The following is a 21,964-nucleotide window of genomic DNA, read 5'->3' as shown; positions in this document are numbered from 1 at the left end:
TTGCTTCCTAGTCATTCTTGAGCTTTTTGTAAAATGTTTATATGCATCATTTTTTAAAATTACACTTGAATATGCTAAGAAAATGTGAATTATGCTGACAATTTGAATAAAAAATAAGAATGAAAAATGGCTTTATTTAGAAAAATATTTTTTGTAGTAGAACAAAAACCACCATAAGTGCATGCAACAATGACACAAAGCAACAGGTATTAAAAATTTACAGTTAACCTGATAAAAATGCTCATTTGCTGCAAAATCTCACTTTCAGTTAACTGTAATTTCAAACAGATGAATTTAAGTTTTTTTTTTAAATATTAACTTCATCTGTGTTACAAGTAATTTCAGTGCTTCCCTCAAGCACACTGTGTCTGGTGTTTATTTATTTAGCTGCTGGTCTTTCCTGTGCTGTTAACTTCCCACATCTCATTAGGTCAAATGACACATATAAATTATTTGATTCTACTTCCTGCCCTTTATGCGGGATCAGAGTTGGGTGGTAGATGTATGCCCAAGCTCTGCAGCAGATTGGAAGCTGGTCCTGCCAGCCCAGCCTGGGAGCTGAGGGACTCCAGCAAGTTTGTGACCAAATTGACATCCACATCTAAGGGCTCGATCTCCTCCTCTTTCTCCTCCAGTTTGTTATCCCTTGGGAGATCATCTCTGGCAGAAGGGTGAGAGGAGTCGCCGCTTGCTCCTGCCTTGTTGTAATTCTGCAGATACGATAAAGATAGGTTTAGGGTGACACCTGTGTCCTGCGCATATCTTTTGAATAGTTTTTATCTTAGCAAAGGAAGGCGTGTTACGAGAGTTTACCGTTCGCTTGAAGCTTTGTCCTACATTAGTCTTCATCAATTCCTCATCCATTTGGTCCATATATCTTTTGAGACTGTCCAGAGTTTCTGTTCCTTTCATCTCTGCTTGACCACAGAAGCCATCTTCTTTCTCTTCTACCTCCTCCTCATCATCATCATTATCAGAATCATCAAGATCATCTGAATCCAGCTCTTCGTCTTTGCCTCCTAGAAAGAAAGAAAAAAAAAGACAAATTCATTAATGATTTTAAAAACAAAATTGTATCAAGTTCATACCACATATTTCACTGTTGGCAAATTACATACCAAGTAGTCTTCCCAGTGCATTGGCCATTGAGTCTGGATCAATATTAAAAGGCTGGGTTGCACTGCTCCTGGAATAGAAATGGAAAAAGACTGTCAGTATGACAATGTAGGCCTAAATAAATTAGGCTTGCAAGAATATACACATACCAATTTACAGCTCAGGGAGACCATTAAGGGAAAACTATGCTCATACTACATCCATATGGATATTAAAATCTGATATATTTTTGGCTAAATATGAACAAAAATCAACAAGATTACAAAGTCACATAGTCTCACCAGGGCAGTTCTGCACCTTCATGCGAAGACATGGCCTTGAGAAAGTTCTTCATCCCTTGACTGATAGCTACCAGGCTGTAACCAGCTTCCTCTTCCTCTAAGTTGTCCTCCTTCTCCTTTCCCCTCTCCTCTGCATCCCCGGCATGCTGTTTCTGTTTGGTGGAACTCAAGTTTTGGCTGCCAACATCAGCTCTACCCCCACTTCTCTCCTGCAACAGCTGCTCCAAACCCTGATCTGTGATATCCAGCCAGCTATCACCTGGAGGTTGACAAAGAGAAAAACTAATTATGGGAAATGTCTGTAAGAAAAAAATGGAGAAAATGAGGGAAGCATAACAAAAGGACAGACACTGAAAGAAACTGGCACAAGGCAAAGAATCTTAGGTGGCTGAGATAGACAAAGGCAATGCTCACTTTCTAGCAAGGTCATATAAAAGTTACAATGCTTAACAACTAACATACAAATCTTCCAGAGACAGACAGGTGTTCTTACCCTAGCTAGGAAAATTACACTTAACTGAGGTCTAAATTAAGTATCCCCACATTGTGCCTTCATGGATCACTTGGCAAATGTGACTAATGTCTTTCAGTATTAAGAAAGACAATTATTTACACTCACACATTATTTAAATAAGATTTTGCCAGTTTCTAGACATGATTTTCACTCACTGTCCTCTTGGGGGAGCTGTGACTCATTTTTCTTCATCTCCTCCAAGTTGAATGGTTCGCAGCTGTGCAGCAGCTGGAGAACCTCCTCACCTGGGGACAAAGCACTGAGGCAACACACACACACACAAAAGGTTCATTCAAATAGATATCTTAGATGACATTGGCATACATATTCACACTGTGAACAGCTTAAGTCTTTACCTTGATTTTGAGGCAACCGACTGTTTGAAGAAGTTTTCTGCTGATCTTGTAAGTTCTCTGTAACGTGCTGAACCTTCCAGTTCTCCCTGCATTTGACAACAGTGCAAACACATTTTTTAAAAATGCGCTCCAAAGATAAATGCATGAAAGTGCATGCATGAAAAAAAGTGACATACATGGAAGTAGCCATTCCTACTCAAACTCTCCATAAAGCCTTTCCACTGTGGGTTACAACTGACTGGGGCATTAGGCTCTGATGAAGGCAGTCTGCACCTAGAGCACAGGATCTCAAAGCCGTGGGCCTGGGAGTACAGCATGAGCACAAGATTATGACTTTTACATAATAAAACAACCCTGTTATCTGCAGTACAAAGTACGAAGTACAAAGATAGATAATGAATCACCAGCTTCAAGCCAAGCTCATGAGCCTTGTATTGGGAATGAGAACGAGGAGGTAAGGTGAAACCACTCCTCCGGTCTGGGGTGAACTGTTGCTGCTGGAGCTGGGCATACAGGCACCGGGTGAACGTCACCTGAAAATATTTATTCAAGGTTAGGGGAAACAGACGCCCTCCCAAAAAATAAATAAATACAAATCACTAATTACAGTCCTGTACATAAAATAAGCATTTATAAAACAACACAGAACAGTTCTGAACAAAGATATTACCTTTTAAAAAGTACAGATATACATGGATGTATTTACCAAAGTGAGGACTCGTGTATCAGGAGGAAACGTCTTGAAGGTTCGACACGCCTGCAAATCTACTGGATCCCGCAGGTAGAATGCTGAAACTGCAGGTGCAATGAGGTCTGGTCGCTGTGCCAACACAGTGGCAATACCTGCAGGTATGAAGCAGTGGGCACGGTGGAGGCCAGATTTAATCTTCCCTGGATACCTGAGGGGAAAGAAAAAGAATATGTTACAAAACTGTATTCCTCTAGTACACAACAGTGATTCAGCACCCTGTATTCTGATGTTTTAAATAGCCAATATCATGTAGCCAGTGCTCTCCCTGTCTATGCAGCTGGAAACCACAGAATCAGAATGCTCTATTTATCCCTAAGGAAACTATGTAACTGAAATAGGCTGAGTGCCAGTTGACGCATGCAGAGTTACTTTGTCAGTAGTATTTATCATGATGTTGCTTTTGAATACTGAATATTGATTATATGTGGAATCCCTCTTACCCCTCTAGTCTCTTCTTCAGTGCTAAAGAAATCTTGGAGCTTGCCCGACAGACTTCTGGGTGGGTGTAAAGTAGCTCCAGAGCTTGTGCCACACTGGGTACCACATCTTTTGAAAAGCCCACTGAAGTGGATTTAGATGGGCAGGGAAGGATATGCAACTCTCCCTTGTATAGGAAGACCTGAGAAAGAAAAGGAGTGGTTCAAAAAAGCCTACACTTAGCAAAAAATTGGCAGTGTCAAGTAAACAAAATTTAAAAGGGCTGTGCATGTAAGTCTTTACATGTTTTCTTTCAAGCTTGTTCATTCCAGGCTTGGTTTATTCCACTTAAGCATTAACTTTAATCAGGAAAAGTCAAATTGAAAACAAACAAAAATGAGCATGATGATAAGTAATTCTATCCAATTGGGTGCATTGTAAGTTGAGCTTAACACGGAGTCAACATTACAATGAAATGTGCTTAACAAGATGAGGGAAAAAAGTCACCAAGCATCTAAAAATTTAACAAGATTTAAAAAAAAAATAAACAACACTAAATCAATTTAAATTTAAAATTAAAATACTATTAGAGTCAGAAATAGAATTTTTAAAAGTCATAAATGGATACACATTCTTAAAATTATAGGCGTGCAGTATGCAGCGTTACTACACATGAGAAATTGCGCAGTGACAAGTGTACGCAGTAGTGCCAGTGGGATTATTTAACCTGGCATGCACATTGCATTGCAGTAAAGTGTCAGATCATTTCTGTCCAAACTTGAAGATGACAATGAGATTAACACTTGACCAAACACTTGGTTGATAAGAAAGACTGTTCTTTAATGGGAAACAAGCAGATTAGTTGGTGTGCCAGATGGCTGTGATTCTCGATGATGTCGTGGGCCGTATGCAGGTACAGTTGGAGGTAGATGCCCTTAATAGCTGGAGGGCTCTTGCCAGTCATTCATTACGGAATAAGCCTTTTTCTTTAAGCTCTGAGAGTTGACCGATGAGAAAGTCTTTACAGACAACCATTTTAAGCACTAATTAAAGTTAACATTCCTGTTTTTTTATTTAAAATGAAAATTATTTTGACATACAACCCTTGTGTTGTGAATTGCATTTCAACGTATCAGTAGGGAGGTCTAAAATGAAACTAAAGCTTGCCTGGGGATCAGTTTATAACTGTGTAGTATCCTGTGGGAGGCAGTGAATTATTTGGGCTTAAACATACAGTGCTTCCAGTAGTGTCAACTCTGCCATGTCATGTGGAAAACTCACCCTGTTTTCACTTGTGTCTGGATTCAGCCACTTAGGAAGGTAATCTGCTGCTTCAATCAGAAGAAACTCCCCATCATTATCCTCAACTCTGCACATATAAACAATTATTTTGGAAACAAAGACATAAATGACTGGTGAGAATTTTAATAGGGTGTGTTTATTTATTTATTGATACTTTTGTTTTATTATTTTGTGCAAACTCTGCTCTGAGTTTATAAATATTTAGAAACTATGATCAGGATCACCCTTACCTTGCTGCAAGCTCAGGGAAAGCCTCCGTGATTTGCAGCAGGAGATAAACGATAAACCACTCGTCCTCAACATTGTCTCCAAACTGAGTGCTTCCACCAATGTGAGCAGGAATGCCTCCTGTGAATGAGATCCATACACGCCAGCCGTTAGTGTGTGTACCGAGTGTTAACCACGTAAAGACATACAGCATGCTGCTTCCTTTCTGGGGTGCTGAAAAAGCTCTACCTTTCTCAGGGTGATACTTGAGGTTGATTGGCTGATGCTGCCAGATGTACTGTATCAGAAGAGGGGCAACCTTTGCCAAAATCTCCTCTACTAGATGTGTCAGACGTTCCTCAGTCTGCTGTGAAGAAGAGCTGCCTGGCTGGATCAAAAAGAGCTTGTACTGGACCATGTCCTCCTCAATCATTCTCCTCTGCAGAGCTTCCATAGTAGCAGTTTTAAAAGACCTAATGAAAAGATACGACGCTAAAGCGATGTGGAAAGACATATGAAAGGTCGGAAATGTCTGCTTTTATATTATGACTTTAAATTTAGATGGAAATAAAGAGAGGAAATCGTAGGCTTCTAGATAAACTCAACGTTTTACTAGTGATTGTCACGACAACCTCTTGAAAGCTTCATTCGGCCTTACCTTGTCTTGTCTTCCTTTTAAATTGGTTATGTTGTGTTAGTATATTCTGGAGCGGCTCTTATTACGGTTATTCCTAAATACGTTTCTTTCACGCCATCTGTAACTGTTTAGGTCCTACGACGAATTCCAGTCGTCCTCGCCAAACAGATAATAAACAGAGTTCCTACCTTCTGTTTCTGTAGCGGTTTTACCGATTCAAAAAATACTTTACATTACTTTACATAAATGCAAATTACATAATAAGTCTAATTTTCCACTAAATGTGATGAATACACATCTTGCGTTTAGTTAAAATTACAGGACCGGCGAATACATTTTATAAACGCAACTTGCTATTGCAATGAATGCTGGGAATTGAAGTATGCAGCCTTTGGCTTTCTAGAAACATTTAGTTGGCCTGACATACATTTCCCGCGATCCCTCGGGGCAACAAAGCTGCGTATCCATGACACCCGCGTTATTTTTGTTGTTGGTGGTGATGCTAGCTTTAGCAAAGAATATCCTATGAGCTGGCGATAGCTTGCTCCAATAACGTTAAACACTCATTAAAAAAAAATATGTATGTATATATATACATATATATATAGCAAGAGAAACGTAATTAATAGTGAACTTCTGGGCTACCTAATATGCTCATTTAGTAAACCAAGTATTATTTTATGAGGGAATGTGGAAATTGTATGATGCTATTTGTGCCTTTTTTAATAATCTGGCCACCCTCGTACCAGTAGCTAGCTTAGTTTTTTTGGACGTAGCTTAGCTGCAGCCGTTAAGAAACAGCGTCTCTATCCAGAGTATCTGCGGGCTAATATTAGAGGAAATGTCAGAGCTCCATCTGAACCGTTCCCTGAGCGTCCTGGAAGTGGAGGCGAGGAGGAGAGGAGAGGGTTTGAGCATATAAAACGGAGGCAAAGGAGAATGATTTCACGATACAGCCGGAGACCTGTATCGCACAAACTCGAGATGTGAGTAGCTGACATAATTTCTTTATTTTTTTCCTTCCCTAACGGTTATTGAATGCTGCTATTATTCAGTGGAGGGGGGTTTGATGATTGACTGTTAACCTACACTAGTGACAGAAAGAGTAAAAATGATTATTTGTGTTGATCGATGTGGCGATATTCCAGCTTGCCCGTGGTCTATTTTAGACAGATGCAATGTGAACATGGCAATCAGCTCAGTTGATTGTCACATTTTTATTTCATACCACCCACTCTATTTATTTTCTCTCCAGAGAAAGCTGTCAAGCCATAAGAATGAAATGTAGACATTTATTTAATGAGATTGAGTCAATAAGAGATACAAAACCAACACTATGGGCAGATACAATGGAATCAAGTGTAATCACAGTGTAATGTTTAAAAAACACATAATCTCCAGCTGTTTTCACTGGTGTCTGTTTTCTTCATGTCATCTTGTCATATTACAGTGCAGCAAAAAAACAGACAAATATGAGTAAATATTAAACAAAGATTTAGATTTCAACTAAACGTGAAATACAGTTTTTAAATGATTTCATTTATTTGGGGGGGGGGAAGCTATCCAAACCTACCTGCCCCTGTGTGAAAAAGTCTTTGCCCTCCTTTGTTATGCCATAAATTAACCACATTGTTTGGAAAGCTGTGTTCAATTTCACTAGCCACACCCAGTCTTGATTACTGCCAGACCTGTTGAATTAAGAAATAATTTAAGTAAGTGGGTGAAAAGATCTCAAAAGATCTCAAAAAGCAACACACTGAGCCACAATCTACATAAACTCAAAAACAGCTGAGAAACAAATTCACTGGATTTTTTTTTATTCTGGAAATGGTGATAATGCCATTTCTAAGGCTTTTGGAAAACTGCAGGCCTCGTATGTCTCAATTAAGATCAGTGATCATCATTCAGCAACAACAACAAAAAAAGAAAATGGGCAAAAATGGCATGCAGGGGAGAGTTCAATGGCAAAACCCACTGCTGACCAGAAAGAAACAAAGCCTCATCTCGTTTGCCAGAAAACATCTTGGTGATCCCTTCATGAAGACTTTTGAGAAAAGAATCTTTGGACTGATGAGACAAAAGTTGAATGTTGTACAAGGTTTATGTCCTGTTTTATCTGGTGTAAAACTAACTCAGCATTTCATAAAAAGAACTGCCAGCAACATTCAAACATGGTGGTGGTAGTATGATGGTCCGGGGCTGCTTTACTGCCCCAGGACCTAGATGAAGCATAATTGATGGAAATATGAATTCTGCAGCAGAACAATAATTCGAAACACACCAGCAAATGCATTCTGAATGGAGGTGACAAATTAAGGTTTTACAGTGCCCTAGTCAAAGTCTGAACTTAAATCTGATTGAGATGCTTTGGCATGACCTTTCATGCTCAAAAAACCACCAGTGTGGCTGAGTTATGACAATTCTACACAGATGAGTGGGCCAAAATTCTTCCCTAGTGAATTTTAAGCATTGCCTGTTATCGCAAACACAAACTCTAAATTGCAGTTCTTGCTGCCAAGGGTGGCAAAGCCAGTTATTAGGTTTAGGAGCAATTATTTTTTTTACCCATACATCCATTTAAAAACTCAATGTTGTATTTACCAGAGTTATTTTTGTCGAATCTTAACATTTGACTGATGATCTGAATCAGCCATTAGGAAGGATGGCAAATAGTTTTCACAGCACTGTATATGTGCCATAAGTTCATCAGTGACTATAATAGGGACTCTACATCTGATTCCTTTAGATCCATCGTAATCTGCTTTGACCTTATCATTCCCTTTTATAAAGGCCGTGTTTCTCATTGCAAAAATAATTTTAATAAGACTCATGGTAATGGAGCTTTTGCACACCTTAGTTGCATGCATGCTTTTTTCTATTGTATTTCAACACAGTGTTCAGATTCAGACTTGGTAGTTGGAGCTGACATATTAATATCCTTCCCTAGCATCCCAAAATGCAATTGCACACTCTTTTGTTGATTGCTTTTTCACTGAATGCTCTAAATCTGTCTTTATTGCAGTCGTGGGTTGTCTCGAAGCAGCCTTGACCACCATCCTCTTCCAGAAGAAGCAGACAACAACCAAACCCCTCCGTGCTACCTCCATGACCTGCAGGAAGCTGCTTCTGCGCACAACAGGTAACTGAGTCCTGGTCATTCTGCAGAAGGACTCACACGCCAGGCTTGTTACAGTATTGTATTGAAATCTGTGTGAGAACAAAGACAGTGGTACTTAAGAAACTCTGTGCTCAAATAAGTGCCTAGAGTATGTTACAAAATGACTGCAGAGTAGTCAAGCCTTGCTTCTTGGCTGTTATGTAAGCAGACAAACCTAAGCAACACCAGAATAAGGCTGAAATAAAACAGCCTGCAACCAGTCACACATACACACATTCTCATGCTTGTGTATTTTGTAATGTTACACCATCTTGAGCAGACAACTGATTCTCAGGGCTCTTGCTATGTGACACCCAGAAGCAGTGGATTAATTCATATCACATTGCCTCCTTCAGATGCGCAGTTAAAAGAATAAAATATGAGGCAGCCTGTTAGAATATTCAATTGCCTTGACATTTGGCCTACACTTTCCACCTTGATAATATCAGCAGCTGACACCAGTTCGATTCCCTCAGCGGAGTAACAGAGGCTTATTTTTCAGATTATACAAGTTGTTGGTTTCTTCCGTTTCTTCTGGTACAAGAAAAACTGATGAAAAGAGAAATCGCGTGTTGAAAAGGAAGAACGAGTGCTAGAAACACAGGACACTTCATATAGGGCATTTGGTTCTTCACATTGATTTTACAGCCAGGCTACATAACGGTTTTGTCTTTGTGCTTAGCTCAGAGACATCTGCTGCTTCAGGCCACTCTCAGTGCCCCACTGTCATCTCAGTAGACTCCAGCCAGTCCTGGTTAGGTATTCACAGCTCCACGGGTACTGGCATCTCCACCGAGAGGAGCTCTGTTTTCTCCTGGGGCTACGATGTAAGTCTGCTCACGAGAAAACTGTTGATGCCAGCCTGACTCTGTCTGTAAAACAAAGGATGTACACACTGTGCACACTAAAACACTAGATATGTTGATTTTCTTCTTTTTTTTCTGTTGTCTTATTATAGACACAAACACATTGCTGCAGTCCTGTGTTAGATTTTCATTTAATCACTAACATTTGCCTCTTTTTCACAAATTTGTGGAAACATTTAGAAGAAGACAGATGAACACAGTATTTATATAGTATAGTGGATGTTTGTTTGTACACACAAAGTCTGATTCTGCTTGACCAAGCTGTTTCTACAAAACTTTTTTAGGACTCAATGATTTATTTAGTTTCTTTGTCCTCAAGTTGCTTCTGAGAAGCAAAAACTCTCAGTTAAGAGACATCTTTTAAATATACATCGTTCTCCGCCCTGACCTTTTTTTATGATATGAACAACTTGACACTTGAATGCACCTCAAGAGAGTAGGAGCTAATTATCATGCACGTTGTTGCTTGCATTGAATAGCGATATGTTGCCAGTAAGTAAAATGTGGGGAGTTTTAGTCGTGAAGAATAACTCTCTTTCCTGTGTTCCTGTTTCCGTCCCATAGGAGTTTGACAAGGCGGCATCACGGCAGGTGCAGCAAATGTTTGAGGAGATCGACAAAGATCTTTATGAGGGAAGAGGCAGTGGGGGAGGGATACTCCAGGGGCTCCAGGATGAATGTCAGCAGTGGGCCACACGTTTCCCTCATCTTCGGTATTTAATCCGCCGTCTCCTATCATCTGCCAGCCCTTTTTTTAAATTCCCAATGAAATGGGGCAGCAGTGGGATCAAAGACTAATTCTGATTGTGGAGAAAAACCTGTGAAGGTGTTCCATTCTTCTACAGAATCACACTTGTTTTACATATTCATTGTGTGTGTGTGTCACTCAGTATCCTGGGGACTCAGCTGCTGTGTCCCAGTGATGAAGGCTTCCAATGGTATACTACCTCAGGGAAAGGCAGCGCTTCCAGCAGGCTGTCAGCAGGCAAAGAAAGCAGCGTTAAACCCCAGGAGAAAGACAGGGAAGGAACAGAGTAAGTCTCAAAGTCTCAACTCTGCACTGAGTCGATACATAAGGTTAGAGATCACCTGTTGCATCTCTCTCAGATATACGGAGATATCTCTGCGTGTGTGAGTGGTATCTCACCATCTGATCTAGCGTTATCTTGGAGGGTGGAGTTTAGATAGTATCTTAGGCTGTTATGTTTGATTTGTGTCCACATAATTATGGCTGATATGTTATCGCTTTTATCATTCTTGGCTGAAGGAATGTCAGACGTTACTCAGAACAGCCTGTCACTGCCGCTTAAAATGGACATTATACTTTGTTTTATCAGTCAGTCTTCAGCTTATACTCTGAAACAGCAGAGACAAGAATTATCAGCCATTACTGTCAATAAACTCTGTTAACACTAACTAACTATGGAACAGTTTACAGCAGTTATGTATGTTCAAAGCCCAAAAGAGCCATATCTTGCTTTATTATTTAAAGAAAAACTGCAATGCCTCTGTCTGTCTGTCTTGAGTGGATGTTGGCTGTCCAGATTACTCCTGTTTTTGCATCAATTATAGAGGAGTCCTGGCTGACTCTGGTTTTGTGACCTAGATCCTCTGGCTTTTTAATTAATAATCTGAGCCAAAGTCATGGTGGGTATCATGGTTCTGAGAAAATGATGCTTTGACTCACACTTTTAACTGATAGACTAGTAGGAATTAGGCTGCTCTGCTATCTAACTAGTTTTTCCGTAAATCGAGTTGATATAAAAGAGATTAGATTAAGCCTGTTTGTACATATTAAAATTATGTTAATTCTACTTTTCAAGATGTGGTTGTCTGCTGAATTTGAGGGATTTAGTTTTTATGGAAATGACCTTGTTTAACTAAGTCTCGTCTTCTCTTGGTGGGGGTAAGGTTGAATGTGCAGGGCCGGAGAGCACATCTGATCAGATCCAATTCACCAGACTTGGACGCTCAGCCTGGTACCTCCAGCGGCATTGGCAGCCATAACAAGAATAGAGTGACTGAACTAGAGGGTCAGATGGAGGAATATCTTGCTTTTGATAGCACAGACTTGTAAGTTACTCTGTTTTCAGAATTGCTGTTTATGTGTTGTTCATTTTCTTATAAGATCCTATTTCTGCAGGGAGGATGACCAGTGGGAACAGGATTGCTCCGAGTCGAGTCGGAGGCATAAATGTCTGCCCCCAGTCTCACCATACCGGTGTCGCCGCCACGCTGTTCTCGATCTGCTGTTTGATGATGTGTGGCGGCAGCTCATTGGCTGCATGAAAGAGCTGGTTCAACACCACTGGGAATGCTGCACTTCACGTAGGCTGAATTTGACTGGTTTGCATGCGTTAGGCTGAACTCTAATTAACAAATCGACATTCTTATGCACAACAGTTTTAAATTTGTCATTGGCAGATGATGAAAATATTTCTGGGAACTTGAGCCCCGTGCAGCAAGATTTCCAGAATCCCTTTATGCTGCTCTCCACGCTGCCCACGATGCTGCCCAAACTTGGCCAGAGCCGGGTGCCCCCACTCACAGCTGGCATGCAGTTCCAGGTCAGTGGTCTGAGGAGTAATGGGAGGAACCGGGGTGCGTCTAAGGGAGTTCAGACTGTGGGCCTCGTTTCACTTTCATGACTATCAGGAGGGTCAAAATTTAATTTTTTTTTCCTTTTAGTAGATGCCATCAAACTAAGTGACTATGTTATAATAGAAGAACATAAATAGTTATAGATTTCCTTTGTATATTTAAAAAAGTGTCGCTATTATGTGGCGCCTTTTTCACTTTAATAATGACAATGTAGTAATTGAAAAGAAGTCATTTGAATTGGCAAGTTTAGTCTTATAGAGTTAATGAATACATTTTTTGTATGGATTGAGGTAAGACTCATTTTACCTAGAGTCATATGTGTCTCCTCCAGAGTTCACACTTAATTATTACCTCTGCCTGTTGCTCTTCACTCTTTCAGCGCTTCCAGTTCATTAACTGTTTTCTTTTCTTCCCTCTTCACTTTCCACTCTTCACCATGCCAATGTATTTTGTCTTATTTCATCTCTTTTGGTCATTCTTTTTTATTTTTTTATCCATTTTTCTTCTGTTCTTATTACCCTCTTTCTCACTTACACTTCTTCCTTCCTTTCCTTTCTATCCACTGTCTCTTTCTTTGGACATGTCCTCTTCTACTCTCACTTAAAGAACACAAAGTCAAGGGGCTCAAAGCACAAGTCCAGGCGGAAATCCAAAAAGCAGAAAAGGCCTTCCAGTGTATGTAACTCCCTCACTTAGAGCCAAAATGGTGGCGTGCTGTGTGCATGCCGTCCACAGCGGCTCATTATCTTCACCTCTAGATTAAACGTGTTTGTGACTGTTGATTAACACTGAAGCGTCGCCATCTGTTTATCTTTTTCATTACCTGCAACTTACTTTAAACGTGTACAAGTTTAACTGTAGTTAGAGCCTTCCTTTTTTAGGAGAGTGCTGGAATGTATTATTTTGCTACTTATTGTTTTTGTTGCATTTTTAGTGTTATGACTGTTGTCTTTTTGGTGCCATAGCAAATATGGGGCCCTCCTTACATCACTGCATGACGAATAACCATTTCTTGGCAATTTTTCTGCACTATACATATGGAAATAACTAGCCCTATTAGCCTCTTCTTATATTATGTGTTTTGTCCCCTCCTATCTCCCTCCCCTCCTTGACCCCTTAATCATTTCCATCTTTTACTTTTCATCCCATCTGTCTCATTACTATCTGTCACTCATCTCACACCAAACCCCAGGCTGGAAGAGTCCCTGTAGGAGCAGCCGCGACTCAGCACAACCTGAACGACCTCATCGTGATCCACAGCATCCCCCTTCAGCAGAGGAACCTGGGTGTGCCGGATAGAAGCCAGTATGATCACATATTACTGTCTTAACCTGTGAGCAGTGGCTTTAAAAAAAACGAAAAAACTAAAAACAAACAGGGAAATTAATTTTAGCACAATTCTGAATTCTAATATGTGATTTAAATCTTTAACTCAGAGAAAAGAGACAAAGATATCTTGCAGTTTTCCATTTACTGAAAAACACATTTTGCAGAACAAGAGGTACAGAGCATCATTCATGCAGTGTTTTTGTCCCTGGTCCTAACACCTTGTTTGGCAGAGTCCTCAGCCAGTTGGCTGGTTGCAAACAGACTATTCATCGAACGTGTTTTGCTCTCTTTCCTTCCCACTCAGGGAGCCAGAAGAGCGTGCGTCTCACAGACCGGGATCTAGCGCGGTCCCCTCCAACAAACCTCGCCCTCGCCGACCCCTGGAGCAGAGCTCTTCCTCGCTGTCCCGCCCAGCACAATCGGCCCGACGCAGGAACCCTCCTCCCCGAACCCTCCTGCCTCTTGTTCCCAATCCGAGTCAGTCGAGCGCAGTGGGATCCATGGATGAGTTCATCCGCGGGACACGTCTGTGAGTTTTAACATCACGAGAACCCACCCCAGTTCCTACATTGCTCCCTTTTTCTCTCCTCATTCCCTCCTACACCCTGTGAAGTTTTGCAGATGTAGAGAGAACTTGCCTTTAGAACAGACTCCATTTCAGCTTATGGCTGTGGCAGTGCCACATGCAGGACTCAGCCTGTTGTCAGATGTTGTCGGGTAGTGAGCTTCCACACTGATTGACTAGTGCTTGATTGTTCATGTATAACTATTGTGCAGCATATGAAGAAGCACCCAGTATGTTGGAAAATCAGAGTGTAAACTGCTCTCTGGGATGTCAGACTGATTTCAGTTTAGTTCTGTCTGACACATATTTGTGGCTGCTTTCAACAAACTTGATTTTAGAATAGAATAGAATAGAATTCAACTTTATTGTGATTGCACATGTCACAAGTCCAAGGCAACGAAATGCAGTCTATGTGCATCTAGACAATAAATAGCCGTGCACATAGGGCCCAGAAAAGGTAAATTAAACTTTAGGCCTTTATCCTCTCTTCTATTATGGGTTTAACAGTAACCCCTCTGAAATCTCTTTAAAAAAAGGGGAGCTATTAATGAAGCATGGATAAAATGACAAAACTGTCTTCATCCACACATCCACAGACCCACAGCCAGTGACCAACTGAACTCTCCACCATTGCCTCTAAGCAGAAACACACTCCTTCCGCCCATTAGCACCGGAGACCCAGACTCATCTTACTCAGGGCAGCCATCTAAAACTGCACAGGTACAGGCACTCTCACCAAGTAGATAATTAAGTAATGTGCCAGTAAACCTAGAGAGAGTGTTTTATGAATGTAGATAAAGCCAGACAGTCAACTTTGTGCCCTTTTCTCTTTTTCTTTTTTAAAATATCCCTCCAGCGCCAGAAGGGCCCATCTAGCCGTGCCCACAGTGCTATAAATGACAAAGCTGGCAGCTCAGTTCCGAGGGATCGCCACCACCTACTGGACGTTTTCTCTCGCCCCAACACAACCCACACTTACAGGGTGAGATGCTGGTTAATCATCAGAGAAAATACAGTCATTTCATTTCTGACTCCATAGAGAAGCTGTCCTGTAATGTTTTTTTATTTTCCAGTAATTAGATTGTAGATCGGGTCACAATGGCATCAGTAACTCTATATTATTCGCTGGTATGGTTAACATTCTGAATTGTAAGCATGCTTGACACCTCACTTTGCTTTCAGTCAGATACTCCATACCGTCGATCCTTCACAGTATTGGACAACATTGGGCAGGGGCGGCCAGGCAGAGCCTCTGTGGGCACAGGTCAGAAATTCAGCCTGAATATTTGAAAAGAAACCATTAAAAATTTTGATGTGATGCACTGCCCTGGTTACCGAACGCCACTCTGTAAGACTATATCTGCCTCTTCGACTACTCATGTTCAAAATATGTTCATTTAAAGTTAAATAAAAGTTGATTTTATTGTTTAAAAAAGGCTAATACACTTCTGTATGTATGCAATCCCATTCATTTCACTGCTACTTTTAGCTCTGTTCTATTCATTCGTCCTTTACTGTTCTTCTAGTTAAGTTTTAGCTAAGCAGTATTGTTATCATACTGCTTGTTATAGCGGACTCAGTGTGTGGATATACTTCAATAAAACAATCATTTTTATTTGCTCTCATAGTTCATAACCTTCAACAGTTCATCCTGGGGTAAAGTGAATCACTGATACTGTGAGCTAACACTCCTGCTTTTCTCGGCCCGTTTCCTGTTTTGAACATGCACTTTAAGGCGTGTTTCGTAGCACATCGCCTAATAACTTATGCATTCATTTATTCCTTCATTGCACCAGACTCCCTTGGAATCGGTGTGACGGGCATCAGTCTTGGCATCAGCAGCTCGTCTTTTTTGGACTCATTTTCCCACCACCCCTTGGGGCACTCGCCCATCAAAGACGAAGAGGAGCCAGACCCGCAAGCCCCTGTCCCAGGTCAGTAGATTAAAGTGGCTGATGAAACTCTTTCATACTCGGGCCTCAGAACTGAACTATAAATGCGGGAGATTGAAGCAGCAAGTACGGTTTTAAGGTTGTTTATTAACTTAAAATTATTATAATTTTTTTTTAAATTCTTCCTCTCAGCTCCACTGGTGCCTGCGTCAGTCCCGTCTCGGTCTCACACCCGAGGAGGCATCTCATCCAGAGCCAGCAGACCTGGCTTGTAGTTTGCCTCTAAACTCCAGACTTTTGAGCCACTCATCTTTATTAAAGTGCAACAAAGTGCAATGCTCTGCAGCATCCGTGCCCACTGAACTGTTTTGTTTTACAGAAGTAGCAGGTTCTTTTTTTCATATTATGCTGCTTTTGTAATATTTTTGTTAAACCCCTATTTTTGTACTTCAAAAATCAGCTTATGAGGCTGCCAAACAGAAATAATTATTAACAATAACTCCATCTTCATGTACAGTATGAGCTGCATATTTAGACCTTAGTTCATGTATGATGTAAATATGTATATATCTATTTATATGTGAACGTACTGTATATTATCCTCTGTGCTGCGTTGTTGTACCAGGAACCCACTATGCAGGGAATAACACATTCATCCCGACAGGATTACAGAGGATAAAAAGCACTTTTTTTTTCCTCTCTGAAGCTAAATCAGAGAGTTTGGTACTGTATCTTTTATAGGGACACGACAAGCATTTATCCATAGCCTCTTTGCATATCATCGTACACAGGAAGGAAAACAAAAAGACGAGCTTATTTTAAATCACGAGAGGGGCTGTGGGTTTTAAACTGCATGACACGACAGCAAAAGGAACATAAGAGGCAGTGATATAAAACTTTATTTGTAAATAGCTTGTCACGTATGTACAAAACATTTTACGGGATGTAACGTTTTTAAATCTAAGCTAAGCCAAGTGGGGGTGCTTTGACAGGTAACATCAGGGTTACTGCAAAAAGGTAAATTTATATGTATTCAGGATCATTTATCAGACAGCCATGCCACAAAGCTTGAAAAAAAGTCAACAATTTTCTGCAATGCATTTTCTTTTAACCTGTTTTGTAAAAATAAATAAATAAACAACGCTGTGAAGCAATGATGTGTTACATAACTGGATTTATTTGGTTTTTTTGGGTCTTTTTTTTATTTTTTAAGATTAACAGAAAAAACAAATGAGACAAAATACAGCGTCACATAAAAGCTACTGAGGCTGATCATTTCAATGATTACAGAATGCAGCTGTACAACTGTGTATATGAATGTTCTTCCAAAGTTGTTTGTTTTGTGAATGTGGTTATCTTCCAGAACTTACATACATTGTATCTACTAATATTAGAACATTTTACTTTTTTGCTTTTTTTCCTTTTTGGGGTTTTGGGGCACTTTTCTTGGAGTATTTTGCTTCCAGGTCAGACAGGAAACTGTTAAAATTTTGCTCTCTGGACTGCTGTCGTTGCTGCAGAGAAGGAAACAAGAAGAAAGCAAAGTTAGTCAGAGGATAAACAAGCTATACCCCTGAAACTTTCTAACATCTGCACATGCATTTGTCACCTTAAGCATCATCACAAGACTGTCATCCTGGTCGTCCAGCCCCATCTTTTTCTGCATTTCCTCTGCTTCTTGGCGCTCTCTATCAGCCTGCAAGGTTAGGTGCAATCATTAAGCTCAAAGACGCTGGAGCCTTATCTTTTGTACTCATTTCTTACAAATTATTAGCAATGATTAAAGTTTTACAAGTACTTTTGGCCATCTAACAATCATGGCAAAAAAACAAAACAAAACCCTGCACATAAGTTGTGATTCAACACCAACACATCTCTCACCCTCTTCCTCCGGGCCCTTTTCTTCTTCTCGGTCTCATGAGTAAAAGCTGGGAAGGCTGTTACTTCGCCACTATCGATGGCATCTTGGATCATGCTGCACAGCCTGGGCTCATCTTCTTGGGAGCAGCACAGAGCTGAGGCGGTGATGGCGTCCATATCTCCCTCGTGCTGTAAGTAAAGCTTGATCACATCCTGTCGCTCCTCGTCAGAGCCCTTGTACGTCTTCTCAAACTCAAGTATGTCCTGGACTGTGATCTATGAGGTGGGTGGAAAGACAGCATGTTGTAATGTTGTAATATGAACATTAATGAATTAATAATAAAACAAACAAATTGAAATATATTATGCTTGCATCAATTTACTATTATGCATAGGTGTAGTCTGACCATATATTTGCTGTAACCTCCTCCTCTAAGTGACTCGCTTCAGGTGTCACATCATCCCAGGACACAGACAGACAAACAACATTCACTGTGACTCATTAGTGAGTCATGTTAGTGAAAAAACAAAAATCACTCTGTGCTCTGGTACCTTTGGGAAAAGCAGTCTCCAATAGTCTTCCCAACAGCGGTCTTGCTTCAGGACGTCAGACTCTTCATCCACCACTCCCTGCTCATCGTAAATAGCCTTCTGCTCCTTATCGCTCAGCACCGCGTACAGCTTTCCCAACACCTGTAGGGACATTTCACACCAAAATACAACTCTTACTGAAAACTATGGTATTACACACTGATTTAGAGGTGCATTGAAACACTGATGAACTGAGGCCATTACTTGATATTAGTCTGTAAAATGCCGCACCTATATATACATATACGAACTAGACAAGAGACATTTGTGAGATGCTGCCACAGCCTTTATATTATAGGCATTTTCATATACCAAAATAAATCAGAGCTTCTTTTGGCAGGCTCTAAATCATAGGTGTCAAACTCTGGCCCGCGGGCCAAATTTAGCCCGCAGCCTAATTACATGTGGCCTGCGAAGCCATACCAAATTACTATTAGAGCTGGCCTACTGGTATTATACAGCTAATATATACATTGTTTAGTATTAAGCTTTGCTTGTTCCACATTCAGTTTTTCAGCAAAACTTGTTTGAGTCCATAAGAAGAGATTAATTCTTAAATCTGGAGGAAGATATTTTTCAATAAATATTAATGTTAGCCCGCGACCTTGTTCTAGTTTTGAATTTTGGCCCACTGTGTATTTGAGTTTGACACCCCTGCTCTAAATCAACATTATCCAGAACTAATAACTTCTCTGTTACTATCAATAACTCACCGGTCTCTGTTTCTCCATATGTGAAAAGTTTGGGTGTCATCCTCGACAGGACTTTATCTTTTAATTCACACATCAATAATGTTATTCGGTCTGCATATTTCCAATTGCGCAACATTAATCTTGTCCATCCTTTTCTCACTCCACATGCCACTGCTATTCTTGTTCATAGCTTTGTTACTTCTCGGATTGATTACTGCAATTCACTTCTTTTTGGTCTCACCCAAAAGTCCATACATAAGCTTCAACGTGTCCAGAACTCTGCTATTATCACAAGGACCCCATCTATTTACCACATCACCCCTGTCCTGCAACAGCTTAATTGGCTGCCGGTCAAATATCGCATCAATTTTAAAATACTTTTGTATACATGTAAGGCTATTCATCTTCTCTTCCCTCCATATCTCGCTGATTTGGTTCAGATCACCATTCCAGCTTGGCGTCTTAAATCATCTTCTTCTCTTTCTCTCTCTGCCCCCTCCCCCCGCCTCGCCACTATGGGGAGCAGGGCTTTCAGCTGCTCTGCTCCTCGACTTTGGAATTGCCTACCTCCTGATATAAGAAATATTACTTCCTTTTCTCTTTTTAAGTCTAGATTCAAAACTCACCTGTTCAAAATAGCTTATCCCACATAACCTTTTCCATTCTGCTATTTTAAATCTGTTTTATGTTTTGCATTATATGATTTTGTAAATTGTCTGCTTTTATGCTTGTTTTTATTATTCTGCTGTGTGCAGTGTCCTTGAGTGTTCTGAAAGGTGCTTTAAAATAAAATTTATTATTATTATTTAAAGTCATTCATTAATTCATTATGGTCAATAACTTCCAATACCTTAGCAAGTGCCTTTACCTGACAACACTAGATTAACAGTTTTGTTGCAAGAAGTATTTGCCTCCCCTGTTTTCTGCCCCCCCCCCCATATCACTGACATTTTTTAGATCACTAAACACATTTTGATATTAGACAAAACCCAGATAAATACAAAGTGCTATTTTAAATACTTTTATTTTTGGAATTCAAGCCGATCCAAACCTATATGGCCCTATGTGAAAAGGTAATTACCCCTAAACCTAATAACTGGTTTAACCACCACTGGCAGCAAGAATGGCAATCAAGTGTTTGTGATAACTGGCAATGAGGCTTTCACATCACTGTGGAGGCAATCTGGCCCGCTCTTCTTTACAACAGAAGTGTTTTAATTCAGCCACATTGGAAGGTTTTTGACCATGATCGGCCTTTTTAATGTCATGCCAAAACATCTGGATCTGATTTAAGTTTGGACTTAAACTAGGCCACTGCATAATCTTTGTTTTTTTTTTTCTTTTTTTTTCTTTTTGTCTCTGCTTGACACATTCCCCTTCAGGACTTTCTGCATTTTCAGAATTCATGGTTCCATCCATAACAGCAAGTCATTCAGGTCCTAAACCAGCAGCGGCCATCACAATAACGTCATATCATACTTATGAAATTATGTCTTCGTTTTACACCCTGATGTAACTCAAACCAAAAGTTCAACTTTGCCTAGCGAGTCCACAGAATATTTTCCCAAAAGGCATGGGGATCATTACAATGTTTTTTGTTTGTTTTTTTTGCAAATGTGACATGAGCCTTTGTGGTCTTTTTAATCAGTAGTGGTTTTCGCCTTTGAACTCTTCAGTGGATGTCATTTTTGCCCAGTCTCTTTCTTATCATTGAATCATGAACACTTACTTTAACAGAGACAAGTGAGGTTCGTTAGATGTTGTTTGGGGTTATTTTTTACCTCCTGGATGAGTCTTTGATGGGAAGGTTCTGTTCCACGTTTTTTCCATTTGTGGATAATGGCTCTCACCATAGATGTGAGACTTAGTTTCTCAACTGTTTCGTTTAGCCTGCTTGACTTTCTAATACAGGTTCTATTTGAGGTAGTAAGCAAAGTGTTGAATTCAGTTTACAGGGGGGGGGGATATAAATTACCTAACGAGTCTGTTTTGCACCTGAATTACTGTGAAAATTCAGTATCACTGGGGGATGCTCAAAACATCTCTGTAATCATGTAGATACCACAAACGCATGTCCAAATCCCGCGACTGGATGCTACTGGGGTGAAGTCTGTGATGGCACAGTGCGAGATTATTCACGGCAACTACAGTTAGCTGCGTTAGCTAGCTCGCAAGCCTAGCTTAATCTCTGCGTGTATGTGTGTTGTCACAACAACAACGAGCGTTCACCTGAAATTTCTCTGTGGCCAGCGGGTCGTCAGGAGCCCGGTCTGGATGGACTTTCAGCGACACTTTGTAGTAGCTCCTCCGGATCTCAGCCTCTGTCGCCTCTTTGTTGATTCCCAGAACCTCATACAAGTTTGAGGTCTTAAAAAGCTCCTGGCAACGCTCGAGCAGACCCATCCTGACAGCGGACCAGGTGCCTCAGTCTGAGCTTTGACAGGAAAACAATTTCGTCCTAAGACTCTCCGCGACGTGTACTGGGTAGTTTTGTGGCTAGCTAAGCATTAATTTGTTTTCTGTTGTCGGTAACATCAATTTGGCGCGCTAGCCTGTCACAGAGACCACTGCGTGCATCGACGCGCTTGCGTAACGTACAGAAACGTCTTCTGATTGGATCTCGTGACCGACATTATCAGAATGTGTAATGAGGCCTTTCATGACTTCTTTTTCACACAAAACTTGCGCACTTTTACACAAGAGATAACACAAGATTTATCCTTTGGGGAAAGATAGTTTTGAACAACTTTTTAAAACTTTTTTTCTTTACTTATTTTCCAAACGTCTTTCAGATAGTATTTATAGTGTGTATACATGTACTTAACATCTT

At 40.4% G+C, this 21,964-nt stretch overlaps 3 protein-coding genes across 7 annotated transcripts; 1 reads left to right on the top strand and 2 right to left on the bottom strand.

Moving 5' to 3' along the window:
- Positions 1–114: 114 nt before the first annotated feature.
- Positions 115–5,873, bottom strand: ecd (ecdysoneless homolog (Drosophila)). 2 transcript variants are annotated; one of them, XM_085427732.1, is made up of 14 exons: positions 5,603–5,873; positions 5,194–5,436; positions 4,968–5,085; positions 4,717–4,804; positions 3,459–3,637; positions 2,974–3,166; positions 2,672–2,800; positions 2,444–2,569; positions 2,268–2,353; positions 2,067–2,170; positions 1,398–1,656; positions 1,119–1,186; positions 814–1,019; positions 115–710 (listed from the first exon to the last, which is right to left on the bottom strand). In XM_085427732.1, exons 2-14 carry the CDS (start codon positions 5,396–5,398, stop codon positions 474–476), a joined length of 1,998 nt encoding a protein of 665 aa, XP_085283858.1. In that variant the 5' UTR covers positions 5,399–5,436; positions 5,603–5,873; the 3' UTR covers positions 115–473. The 2 variants fall into 2 exon arrangements, with proteins under 2 accessions (XP_085283858.1, XP_085283859.1); XM_085427733.1 differs by having other exon boundaries at positions 5,194–5,417.
- A 189-nt stretch (positions 5,874–6,062) lies between these two features.
- On the top strand, positions 6,063–17,145 carry fam149b1 (family with sequence similarity 149 member B1). Of its 4 annotated transcripts, none has more exons than XM_085427728.1 (16): positions 6,063–6,567; positions 8,604–8,720; positions 9,421–9,565; positions 10,169–10,317; positions 10,495–10,638; positions 11,516–11,677; positions 11,748–11,932; positions 12,029–12,171; positions 12,812–12,880; positions 13,398–13,510; positions 13,839–14,063; positions 14,744–14,819; positions 14,956–15,081; positions 15,282–15,363; positions 15,896–16,033; positions 16,184–17,145. In XM_085427728.1, exons 1-16 carry the CDS (start codon positions 6,521–6,523, stop codon positions 16,264–16,266), a joined length of 2,004 nt encoding a protein of 667 aa, XP_085283854.1. In that variant the 5' UTR covers positions 6,063–6,520; the 3' UTR covers positions 16,267–17,145. The 4 variants fall into 4 exon arrangements, with proteins under 4 accessions (XP_085283854.1, XP_085283853.1, XP_085283855.1 ...); XM_085427727.1 differs by having other exon boundaries at positions 14,696–14,819; XM_085427729.1 differs by lacking the exon at positions 12,812–12,880 and having other exon boundaries at positions 14,696–14,819.
- A 3-nt stretch (positions 17,146–17,148) lies between these two features.
- Positions 17,149–21,709, bottom strand: dnajc9 (DnaJ (Hsp40) homolog, subfamily C, member 9). The gene is made up of 5 exons (XM_085427735.1): positions 21,364–21,709; positions 18,404–18,544; positions 17,873–18,127; positions 17,601–17,687; positions 17,149–17,505 (listed from the first exon to the last, which is right to left on the bottom strand). Exons 1-5 carry the CDS (start codon positions 21,535–21,537, stop codon positions 17,392–17,394), a joined length of 771 nt encoding a protein of 256 aa, XP_085283861.1. The 5' UTR covers positions 21,538–21,709; the 3' UTR covers positions 17,149–17,391.
- Between the last annotated feature and the right edge of the window lie 255 nt (positions 21,710–21,964).

Source organism: Rhamphochromis longiceps, linkage group LG13, assembly GCF_057381845.1.
Source record: "Rhamphochromis longiceps isolate RC_006_pf linkage group LG13, R_longiceps_female_GT1.1, whole genome shotgun sequence".
Taxonomy (NCBI): domain Eukaryota; kingdom Metazoa; phylum Chordata; class Actinopteri; order Cichliformes; family Cichlidae; genus Rhamphochromis; species Rhamphochromis longiceps.
Note: the sequence above shows the minus strand (reverse complement) of the source record. Positions and strands in the feature narration are given on the sequence as shown.